At 41.0% G+C, this 12,074-nt stretch overlaps 1 protein-coding gene across 7 annotated transcripts in view; it reads right to left on the reverse strand.

Moving 5' to 3' along the window:
* ARNT2 (aryl hydrocarbon receptor nuclear translocator 2) overlaps positions 1–12,074 on the reverse strand; it is a 134,742-nt gene that overhangs the window by 5,549 nt on the left and 117,119 nt on the right. For 5 of the 7 annotated variants that reach the window (XM_048866563.2, XM_075133157.1, XM_075133156.1 and 2 more), the window contains 4 exons: positions 10,522–10,548; positions 9,893–10,031; positions 7,169–7,334; positions 1,778–1,914 (listed from right to left, as the gene is read on the reverse strand). In XM_048866563.2, coding sequence (XP_048722520.2) covers positions 1,778–1,914; positions 7,169–7,334; positions 9,893–10,031; positions 10,522–10,548 — 469 coding nt within the window. The remainder of the gene's footprint in view (positions 1–1,777; positions 1,915–7,168; positions 7,335–9,892; positions 10,032–10,521; positions 10,549–12,074) is intronic. The other 2 variants (XM_075133155.1, XM_075133158.1) reach the window with 1 other exon arrangement.

Genomic DNA, 12,074 nt, shown 5'->3' on the forward strand with positions numbered 1-12,074 from the left:
TGACGTCAATTGCAGTTGCAGAAGCTCAACACTGCTAAGGAGGTGTTCAGCCCTCCACAGGCTCATCACCCTTCCGCCCTTCGTACAACCTAGGCAGCCAAGGAACTGATGAGCAAGCAGTGGCCATTAAGCATCATGTGATTTGTGTGTCTCTTAATATGACTCAGCCCCCTTTAATTTGGATCATGCCCCTTTTCTGACATGCTATGCTGGGAGCATTGGAGGGAGTCTCGCCATCAGAGTTCTGTTGTTATGTAGCTGGTACCAGCACACATTTGTGGAGGATCCACTTCCTCCTGAACAGCATGCTGTAAGCAGGGGCTACGTTTATTCTGACTGCACCTCTGCTGAAGAATCCTGGAGGTCTTTCCTCCAGGTCAGTGAGCCTCCTTGTATTTCAGAAAAGGCAGTGGAAGTCGATAGCATTTCTCTGGTATAAGAGGAGTTCATGATAACTGCTCCAAAATCTGCTGAGTCACAGGTGGTCCCTGCAGGAGGCATAGGGAGTACTGAACCTCCTTTTCCCAGTCAGGGACAAAGCCTGGGGAAGAGGTATCCCCTGTTGGGAAAATGATCATGCTGTCCTTTCAGCTCTTACAATAACAAGCTCTGGCAGAACTTGATTTTGTAGCAAGAGAGGGACCATAATAATACAAAATCTAAATAGCAAACAAGAAACATGATAACCTATTGGCTCAAAGCATCTGCCCTCAAGAGGGTGAACTACCCTCGTCTAAGAGCAGCATAATGAGGATTTACCCCAGGAGAGGGCAAGCTTTAAATCTAACTGAGGACTTGCGGGATCCATTAGAGTGGAGATAGATGATGGGATGGACTGAAGAAGCACATTTCCCGCCTGCCTTGGCCAGCCCTGTGTTCCTGGTCAATGCTGCACATTTCTAATGCTGCACTTGCCACCCGCGGGGCTCTTTCATCCCCCATTGCCACCCAGAGAAGGAGAAGTTGAAGCTGTCTTGTGCTGCTGAAATCTCCATCCCCTTTGGGGAACTTCTGCTGTTGAGGCCCTGCACCAGAGATTACACTGGTGAAGACCTTGCAATGAATCTGGCCCTTTTCATTTACTTATGTCTTTCCCTTTTCCCTTGCATACAACTATCCACCCTCCTCTTTTGTTGGTTGGGTTCTTGATCTAATTTAAATGATAAACAGATTATAAAGGGCTAAAGGACCATATCAACTTGCTTGCTTGTAAAGTGCCATGCTCATCTACCATGAATAGTTATAACAGTAATTAATACTGCAAAATAACTAACATAACTGAAGATGATTATTTGCCACTCACATGGCTTCTCAATAGTTGGAGTATTTTAAAAAAAATCGTTAGTTAGTATCTTCTCTAAAGAAACAGCCTACTCTCCTCCCTGACTTTTCAAGCGGAATTAGACCGAAGTTTAACTGACTGGATTTATAGATCTGGACCAGGGTATGAGGAGGGACTTCTAGCCAGGACTGTCTACCTACTGATTTCTCCCTAAAATGCATAGCCCTTGTGCTGTGGAAGCAGGAAGGAGAAAACATTTCAAAACACAGAAGTTTTTGTGCTCTGGCAGAAAAAATGCTTTGAGTTCTAGCGAAGACTATCCTAATCCCAGCAAACATCACTATAAACACCAGGGCAGCATATCTCAAACTGAAGGTTGGTGCTTGTCATGCACAGTTTCCACACTGGGCATGATTGGCAAAGGTTGTTGTTTGGGTAAGAAGACTGACTTTCTTGTGACAACTGTAGACACAATGAATCTTTGACTCTACTCACTTGGAAGACTTCAGTCTGACTGGGCTGCTGGTGAGAATGCTGGTCACTGCTTTGCTGATTATGATGCTGGCTTTGCCACTGGGACCAGACCTCCGAAGGTCTCCCTTGGAATTGTCCACTGCTTTGGCCACTCTCAGCTGAAAGATTTAGATTTACACAGACAGTTCCTTTAAAAGGCACAGATATGTTTTTTGAGACTATTTCTAAGAACTTTGATGTTCAGAAGTAAATTTTATAGCACAGATACTCAGCAAGGACCAGTTCCGATGGGAGTGAAGTCAAGGGGAGTTTTGACACTGCTCTCAAGGGAACAAGATAGTGACCAAAGAGAGCAAGGTGAATTACTGTGGCTGCACCAATATGACAGGGACAACACGCTTACTTACAGTAAAGAACAAACTGAAATAATGAAGAGTGTAATGAAACCTAATCTGGCCACGCCAGGGTTTTCTCCAGTCCCGCCTCTCTTTAATAGCGAGAGGAAGTACCAGCCATTTCACTTAAAAACAGAATGACAAGATAGGCATTTTAATGCACTTCCTCTTTAATAAACTCTTGGAGCAAGAGCTGGACCAGAAGGAGCACTGTCATCTGATGGATTATATAATTCAAAGGCAGCATGTCAGCACCCCATTTACAAAATCTGTTGTTTCATGACCTTTTAAATAGTAAGATAAACAGGTGCCAGCCTTGCTGTCTTATTTAAGCGTAAAAGTCATGTGTTTAGAATGCTGGTTGGTGAGCTGCTTTGTCCTCTGTTATTATAGGTATATAACAGCTATTTACTTCATGCGGCTCTAGTCTCAGAACTGCAGAATTGCTCTGTTCACATGGTGCCAACGGTTCCCTAAGAGTGCGGGTCCACTTGGGTTTTGAAGGAATAAAGAGGTTTAATGTTAAGAAGACTAATGTTGTCAGAATGACCATTTCAGGATTATGGATCTCTCTGCTGGTACTTCAATTTATATCACATTCTGCATCTGTTAGCTACTTCACCTTTTACGAGTATGTTCATGGATTATGTTTACCAACTGAAGTCAACTGGATTTCTCTTTGTACTTTGGTAGGCAGAATTTAGCCCTAAATATATAAGATATCACCCAGGAGATTTTCCTTTTGCATTGGAACCAACAAACTGGCTGTTTGTGGAGTCTCTTTCCAAGATTTTCATCTTTCATAATATTTTGGAGAGTTTCTGGCTGGTGCTGCCAAGCCAGGAAATGCAAAATTTATCATTATGCTATGGTGTTTGAACCACTGCTCGCGCTCCCACAGCACAGCACCATTGCTTTCCTTAGGCTGAGATAGGAAAGGGAAAGCGCATCTCCAGTGAATAGCTCCAGTGGATAGCTCATGTCTCAGTGAATAGCCCAATACACATATTTATTTTCAGTAGTGGGTGTTGCATGTCTTGTTCTGTGACTTAAAAATGTTTCTAGCACACCTGAGAACCATTTTTCCCAAAACACTTCCCTTTTATTGCTTCTGTTTTTGCCTTTTTTCCTTCAGACACACAAATCCAAAATTTGGGGGTCACTGGTAGATCAGGTTACTGCAGGTCAGAACCACTGGCCAACTTCCTAGCCATTACTGCAGAAGCACGCGGTTCTGCATGCCACGTTGCGTTAGACTCCTGACAACCACAAACCAAAATTTCCACACAGAAAAATGGAAAGAATGGCAAATGGAAGTAGCCAAAATGCCTGACTCCACAGTTTGTCATTGCTCCATAACGTACAAGATCGCAAACGCCGCCACTTTGACTCCAGTCTCTCTCTACTATCAGCTACAAATAGTAAGCAGTTTCCCAGAAGACTGATGAACTGCAATGGCATGCTTCTGTCACATCTGGGCTGGAGAATTACTACTCCCTTGCTGGCTGTTACAAATAATTCAGCTGACTCAGAAATTCTGCAGTCACACTATTGGTCACAACAAAGTTCATTTAAGTTACCCCTTAAAAGAAAGCTGCACCAGTTTTGCTCAGTACGGTATGCCAAAATTTACTCAGTGAGGCAAATGAGCCTTCTGCTCAGCAAGACAGAGGTTGCCAGCAGAAGGTTCATGCTGCTCCTTTCAGGAATAACTGTATTTATTAATAGAATTCAACCTGATGTAGATCAGGAAATATTTTTCCACCAGATGAACAGTCATTGCCAAGTAGTTTGGGTCTCCAGTGCAGGTCTTATAAACAAACGTACAAAGCCCAGTGGAATAAACTCAACGAGAAGTTAGCCATTTTGGTGTACACATCCCGATGCACTGCTGCTGAGTCCAGGCAAGGCAGCATAATGCTAGTGAATGAGGCCTAAAGACTGAAAAGGGCTTGAAATGAAACTGGTCTAATTTCATTCACAATGTTGAGTGAAAAGCAAAGAGTGAGTAAATTAGCATTAAGGGCAAAAAGAAAAATTAGTGTTTTAACATTCCACCCGTGGTAGTGATGATAACCTAGGTAAGGGGAAGCAGCTATTCCTGCTTCCTGACATATCTGCAAGGGGTGGCCAAAGTTAAGTTCAGTGGAATACAAGCCATTATTTTTATTTTGTTCCTCGAACAGTCAGAACACGGTGCTGAGGAAACCGAGTGGAACTTTCTTTAAACTCACTGCATTAATGGCTTGATCCAAAGCCCACGGAAGTCAGTGGAAAGACCCCTTCACTGACTTCAGTAGGCTTTGGATCAGTTCCTAATGTAAACAAGGTACTGACTATGATCACCATGTGATTTTAAATCTTTTGCTTAGTGTGTATACAAAACTTTATATGACCTTGGCCAAGGATAGCTGAGTGCTCTTTCTTCACCTTTTGTTCCTGGCAGCCTACCTCACACTTCTGCAGCTGATTCACTGACTGTCCTGAACTACCAGCATGTCACGCTGGCTTTAGGAATGTTGCTGTTACATTTGCTGGCTGTAGAATTCCTTAACTCAAGCCTCAGCATCCATCCAAATTTTATATTCTCTCTAATTGCCACAGCTGACTACATACATTCTTATAGGCAGATTACTATTGAGGTCACTGTTTTAGAGGTTTGTGCTGATGTATAGGTCGAAGGGAATAGGGAAGCGGTTGTATTTCATTATTTGTGCTCTCATTTCACTTATTGGATTTTTTTTTCTGTTCAAGCACTCCCTCAGGAACAGCTCATACTAATGGCATAACCTGAAGACACTGTGAACAGCACAATTATCCTGAACCATTCTACTTAACTATCTATGGAGTAATGTAAGCAACTGTGGAGTTTCACACACTCCAAGTATGATCATGATGAGGCTCAAGTCTGAGGGCTTCCAGCCACCAGTAAGTACGTCCGTAAAATTGGGACTGAACCCATGACCCTTGTGAAGGAAATAGCATAAATCAGTGAACAACAACATTGCTGGATAGCTCCCCAAAATATCAAAAAGTTGATTTTGCTGTGCTGTTGAGCAGTTCCAAAACACTCCTAAAGTTTTGCATGCTATAAATGTGTATGGGCACTGGCCCTTTCAAAGACACTGCTAATGCTACTCATGTTCCTGAAGTAGGATGTATAATGTGCACTTGGATTTTTTCAGATTTAATTTTTTACAAAGTATAAAATATATCTGAGGCCTCAGATTATCAGCATGCATGATTACAGGCTGCATTACCTTCTTAAAATTACAGATAGAGAGCCTTCCAGGCATTCCATAACAGGTAGCGTACTGTACAACAATGTAGTGAGTTTTGAGAAAGGATTGACATTAATATCTTTATTCATTCTTTTTTATTTGTTTTTAAATATAAAGACACCAATTCTGCCTTCCATCTGTGTCATGCAACTCCACTCCACTGACTGTATATAACCATAGCTTTGGGAGATGACCAAATGTACAATAAAGTGCTTCTAATTCTCCATTATAATCAAAAAGAATCAAACTGCAACAGGTACAGAGAAGGGTTAGTAAGATGATCAGGGGATTGGAGAGTCATGATAGGAGACTAAAGGAGCTGGGCTTATTTAGCCTAGCAAAACGAAGGCTGAGGGGGGATACAACTGCTCTCTATAAATACATTGGAGTAAGCACCAAGCAGGGACAAGAGCTATCTCAGCTAAACAACAATGTTGGCACAAGAATAAAGAGGTCTACGCTGGCCATAAGTGAATTTCGGTAGAAATTAGAATAAGGTTACTAATCATCAGAGTAGTGAGATTCTGGAACCATCTCCCAACAGGTGAGTGGGGGCAAGAAACCTAACTGGTTTTAAGATGGAGCTAGATCAGTTTATGAATGGGTTATATGATGCCGTTGCCTGTGAGGGTAGGGGGCTAGACTTGATGACCGAGGAGACTGCTTCCAGTTCTACGTTCTTAATTAGTAATTAAAACAACAACAAGAAATTGTTGTTATTGAAATAGAAAAGGCTGGTTTTTTTTGTTTTAATGAATCAACGTCTGTCTCATGATGATATAATCCTGTCCAGGCAGAATTTGAGGTGCCCTTGCTATCCCTGTTCTCTAATACACATTCCAAAGCTATGGTCATAACTTAGCTCCTGAACATATCCCATAGGGCCAAGTCCTAATGTCTCTAACTCAATTCTTACCCATGCCTTACTCGGAGAGGAAAGAAATATACTGATTTAACTTGAAAGCTTGAAATCACTGGAGCATTGCCTGGGTAAATAGAAGTAATGAGTGAAGACATTAGGATTTGACCTTTAATAGATTACTATCTCCTGCGACAATAAAAACAAGAAATGGACTATTGCCATGTTCTGCTTTAGACAGTAGCTGAGAAAATTCACATTAATATTAGTCTTAGTGAATGTAAAGTGTTCTGCTCAGAAACACACTGAAACACCCCCAGCTGTTTAAAAAGCGAATTGTTTAACCTCACAGTAGGAATAGCAAAGGTAATTGTCTGCGTGTGACTGAGAGTGAGGGTGACAGAGGTTATCTGCACAGAATGAGAAATGATTAAGTATCCTGGGAGAGGAGCAGTTGACACGGCAGTGACAGGACACAATTTCTCACATTCAGGTTGGCTTAAAAAAAGTCCCTGTTCTGGATTGTGCCATTTTGGGACTCTTCTGAGTCAGAGTAGAGTGGAGCTGAGCCACTCAAAAGGAAGTTTGGGAGGGATTCTACCTCAGGAAGGGAGTGCAGTGCATCCATCCTTTAGGATGCTGGAGGTGAAGCATAGAGGGAGGGGTCCCTGAACTCATCTCAGTCCATTGCGTCAAGTAGTAAGAAGCTTTGCTTCCTCTCTTTTGCCCTCTCGGCAATCCCTACACACCCACACAAGGGCAGAGACAATCTCAACCTTGGCATACATTCAGAATAGAGGAGCAGGTCCGAAGAATTAAAATACACTTAGCATTTCACTTTCATGTTCACTTGTGAGATACATAATCTGAAACCTACCAAACCCTGCACCTCTGTTTGCTAGGCTAGAGTAGGCATTTCCACTTGGGGAAGAAGTGGCTGGGCTAGAGAGAGGGCTGTACGATGATGGATCAGCTGGATAGGTATGACTGGTTCCAATTCCAAAGGGTGACGATTGAGTCTTGCCAGATTGTGATGGGATTTGCTGAGGTGAGGGGGAGAAAAAGAAGAAGTTATTTTCATTGCTGGCATAACAGCAGAGCAGCATGATAGACCCAAGTTTTAACAGTGTAAAATCAACTGCTAAATAAAAACTGCCAATGAGATTAGGCATATTATCCCTGTCTCAGCCATATTCAATTTCCATCAACATGGATTTATGGCTATTTAAGTTAATGAAAGCAACAGATTATAACTGAAAATATAACAGCTCTCCTGATGATTAATATCCTCCATGCATTCAGAAAGAGAATCACTATTGTTCATTACCTGATGGTTTTCCCCCACCTCTATTAGGGCATAGAAACTAGGAGCAAAGATTAAAAACGTACAAAAATGAATCTTTATTTGCCAGATGCCCTGTTTTTAATACTACCCCAGTTATCTGAATGCCTTGTAGGATATACCTCATACCTTCAGATAATAGGGATTTTCGATAATTGGGAGAGCTGGCACAAGAGGCTTCCAAGTGAATATTCTGGATCTCCGCACAGGTTGGAAAGCCTGCTGGGTTTTCTCGCCTGATTTTAGAGTATGAAAACCAGCTTGCCCAATGGATACGTGAAACACAATGGATATGTTCTATCTTGCCTTAAGCAAGCAGTCAGCAATTGCATGAGAGACTTGGTGGGGATGCCCAGCACTACTACTGCAGGGGAAAAATAACCAAACTTTGCTTAAAGGGGATGGTTCAGCTAAATCAAGAACAATAACACTTTACACTTCTATAATGACTTCAAAGGATCTCAAAGTATGTTACAAATAATTAAATAGTACAACACCCCTGTGAGATAGTTAAAATGAGACAAGAAGTGGGTAAGTGTCTCGCTCAAAGTAACAAAATACACTAGCAGATAGTGCCAGTAATCAAACCCACTTACCAACAATGTAGTCCCTTTTCCCCTATCAACCAGCCCAGCAGCTCTACAGAAGACTGGTATTTAACAAGTTCTGCTGTTTGAAATTAAAAGCAGTAACATCTCTAGATACATTTAATGGTGTGCATCTTATAGGCAATCAATGCACTGAAGTGCAGCTATTCTCTTATGCAAATGAGGGGGGGAAATAGATCCCAACAGGCAAACAACATGATGAAAATACAAGTCTTCAGTTTACTTACTAGCTAAGAAGTAACTTAGCTTTGAAGGTCCCCATTATGACAATGAAAGCAGTCTTCAGTAAGGCTTTATTGATTTTTTTAAGATGGTAAAACACATTCTGAGTTCCCTAAATTTGTACTTTGGTGATGCAGACTTGACCAGGCTGATCGTTTAGGTTAAGGGGAGATGTCACATTTTTGATCAGTAATCATTAATGTCCTTTCTATCCAGCATACAAATGAAAATGTGTCAAAATATTATTTCAAGTTGATTTCTTTAGGATATGGAATAGATATGGCAGAGTAACTGATGCAAACTGAGGACTGGTCAGCCTGTGTGTGAAACTAGGAAACTAATATGGAAATAATTAAGCTGCTGGTAAAATGATTGAGTGCATACCTTAAAGTGCCTTTATAGACTATATAAGAAAATTGAATGCAAACAATTATTATTAAAATAGTATTAATACTAGTCTTATTTAAACAGATTAAAACAAGAGCATTTAATGATTGGGTTGCTACTCAGTACTTAACACACTGGCTTCTGCATCGTACTGTATTCAGATCACTTGTCATTCTCAGTATGTACTACAGGCTGTATATGGCAGAGTTGGGCAAATTGGTATGCCTGTATTTTAACTGGGAGCCTCCCAGCCTGCGTAAACAGACTCATGCTAGCTCCACTTGAGCTAGCATGCTAAAAACGGTGGTGTGGACTGTGGTTTGGGTGGCACGTTGGGCTCTCAAGCCCACCTGGCCCCTAGGTCTGAGTTCAGTGGCTAGCCCGAGTCTTTGTCTGAGTTGCCACATCCACACTACTATTTTTAGTGTGCTAGCTCGAGCAAAGATAGCGTGAGTTTGTCTACTTGGGCTGGGAGGCTTGCTCCCAGCGGTAGTGTAGACATGCCCGTTTAGGCCTCTGTCCAGCAGAAACTTAATGCCCAAGCTTAACTGTGCATAGTCCTGTTGATTTCACTTAAAACACACATCTATACAGGAATGAGGATTAAACTGGGATTTCTGTGGGGGCCATGTATGTATACATAGGGTGACTAGATGTCCCAATTTTATCGGGACAGTCCCGATTTTTGGGGCTTTTTCTCATATAGGCACTTATTACCCCCTACCCCCGTCCTGATTTTTCACCCTTGTTGTCTGTCTGTATATATATATATATATATATATATATATATATATACACAAAAATATTTGCCCAAATAACCCTGTTTTTCCTTCAGAATTATGCAAAGGAGCATCCAACCTTGAGCTTTTCTATTTTGACCAGGTAAATCAGAAACAGAGGAACTGATTTCATTACCATTTTTAAAAAAAAAATAACATAAAAGGTACATTTTACCAAATTTTAATCAAGGAGTTTGATTTGTTCTTTTTGTAAAATCTGCTTAACTAGAATGCCCCTAAAAACCTCTTAATCAAACACACACCTGTCCTGGAAATGGTGGACGACTCCCTGTCCAGGTGACTTGACTCTGATTTAACTGACGAGAGATCTGTGTCAAATTTTGGCCTGTTGAAGAAGAGGACTGGATATCATTCACACCAGGCACATGTACCACAGATGAGCTAAAGGGGAAAGAACAGAAAATGGCTTGTAGGTGATAATACAATATTTATGACGCATAAATTGTATGCCAGATACTGAAATTTTGTTAATGAACCCATTAAGGCAAGTTATTCCAGACTGTCTGCATAAGGACTAAATGAAAATGACATGACTTCAGTATTAAAACTATCAGGTATTTTGAAATTCTAAAATATCAGACTGATTATGCAGACACAGTGCGCCAAATTCTTCTTAGTTAGATCCATGCAATCTCATCCAAAGGGCTTGCATGAGTACAACCAAGGGGAGGATTTTAGAAAGATGTGTAATTAAATTATTTTCCATATTGGTTTGGCCCCCAATTCAGGAAAGTAGCTCTCCTCAGGACCACACTTAAGTATGTACTTAACTTTAAACATGTGCTTAAAGTCAGTGGTACTTAAGCACATGCTTAAATGCTGTCCTGAATCGAGGCTTCTGAAAGGATGCAATTCATAAATATTCTTTAACCTGTTTCTTGTCAGTGTTGCATTCTTTCTGTAAAAAGAAGAAAATATGTGTTATGTAACAAAGATGTATGTTTGATTAGCTGCTTTTAATTCTTGTTTTCTCCCAGTGGTGCTAAAAGATATCACAGTTACAAATCAAACGAACTAGTGTTTTGAGCCCTGGAACAAAAAAGCAGAAAAATACAAATAGGAAAAAATGATTCCTAACAGAATTTATGTAAGTTACAATTTATTGTTTCCCAGATCTTGAAATATTTTAACCTTATAATGAAAATTATACTTTTTTTTGTTCAGTGTTCTTTGTATGGAAATCTTTGGACCTAGTGACTATACTAGCTATAAAACACATATTGATACATAAACTTAAATATACATCCATGAATCCCAATATTTTATCTGAAAGAACATGTTCTGGATCTCATATATGGACTGCACTTCATAAGTGATTTGTTGTTGGGTTTTGCCCAGGGGTGGAAACGGGGAGCCTCTGTAGTAATTTTTTATCTTTGCCTTTACTCTTTCTGTGTTAAATTATTGAATAATTTACAAAAACGAATAGATTGCTGTTATGGATTTATGTATGTCTGTATCAAATTACAACCTCCATTTTGCTTTTGTGAATGTCATTTTGATTATAAAACTGTTTTTTACTCCATCTTGGACTGGGATTCCAAGAAGTGTCTAACAATACAGAGCAATCAAGGGTTGTTTCCCATTCACATGCAAGCACCATAAGACAATGAGTTAGCTGCAGCCAAAGGAATCAGTTCAACTAGATAAGCTGGTAACCACAAAGTCTCTGATAAGGGACTTGAAGTCACTGAGGAAAGTTACCTGACAAACAGGACTGCAGCTATTTTAGATGGGGAAAGGAGGGACAGGGAGCAGACCCAGGACCAGAAGGAGTCAAGGCTGAATAGGATGAAGTGAGGAGGAATTCTGGATTCCCTGAAAAGATACCGACCAAATCGCAAAGGGCTCTTGGAGTGGTAGAGAAATTGAGGTAGGGATTTGTATGCTGGGTTTATTGTTTTTTTGTAGATCTGAATATCTCTTGTGCTACCTCAATGTAACGTGTGTGTGTTTAGAAATTCCTTTGCATAGTCTGTATTACTTGCTTTCGCTCTCATATAGTCCCTGAAGAGGGAAATAGGAAACCGGAGGGTTCACAGCTTCAGTGGATCTATAGACGCATGCAACTATTTGGGAGTCTGGTGCTAGTTTCTGGGCCTAAGCAACTATTCGATGGCGTCCCCACTGCCAAGAGGGGTGTCAGGCATGGGGTCTGCACCTGGAGTATGAGAGTAGAGGCCCAGAGCCATAGAGGCAGTGTGCCACAACTCTGCCCAGTCCCCAAAGGCCAAGAGCACGTGGGATATAAAAAAATAAGAATGGCCATACTGGGTTAGATCAATGGTCCATCTAGTCCAGTATCCTGTCTTCCAACAGTGGCCAATGCCAGGTGCTTCAAAGGAAATGAACAGAAGGCTAGGGGCAACCAGAGATTGTATCCTTGCCCATGTTAGCTAACAGCCATTGATGCACCTATCGTCC

This window comes from Caretta caretta, chromosome 10 (assembly GCF_965140235.1).
Source record: "Caretta caretta isolate rCarCar2 chromosome 10, rCarCar1.hap1, whole genome shotgun sequence".
Lineage (NCBI taxonomy): Eukaryota > Metazoa > Chordata > Testudines > Cheloniidae > Caretta > Caretta caretta.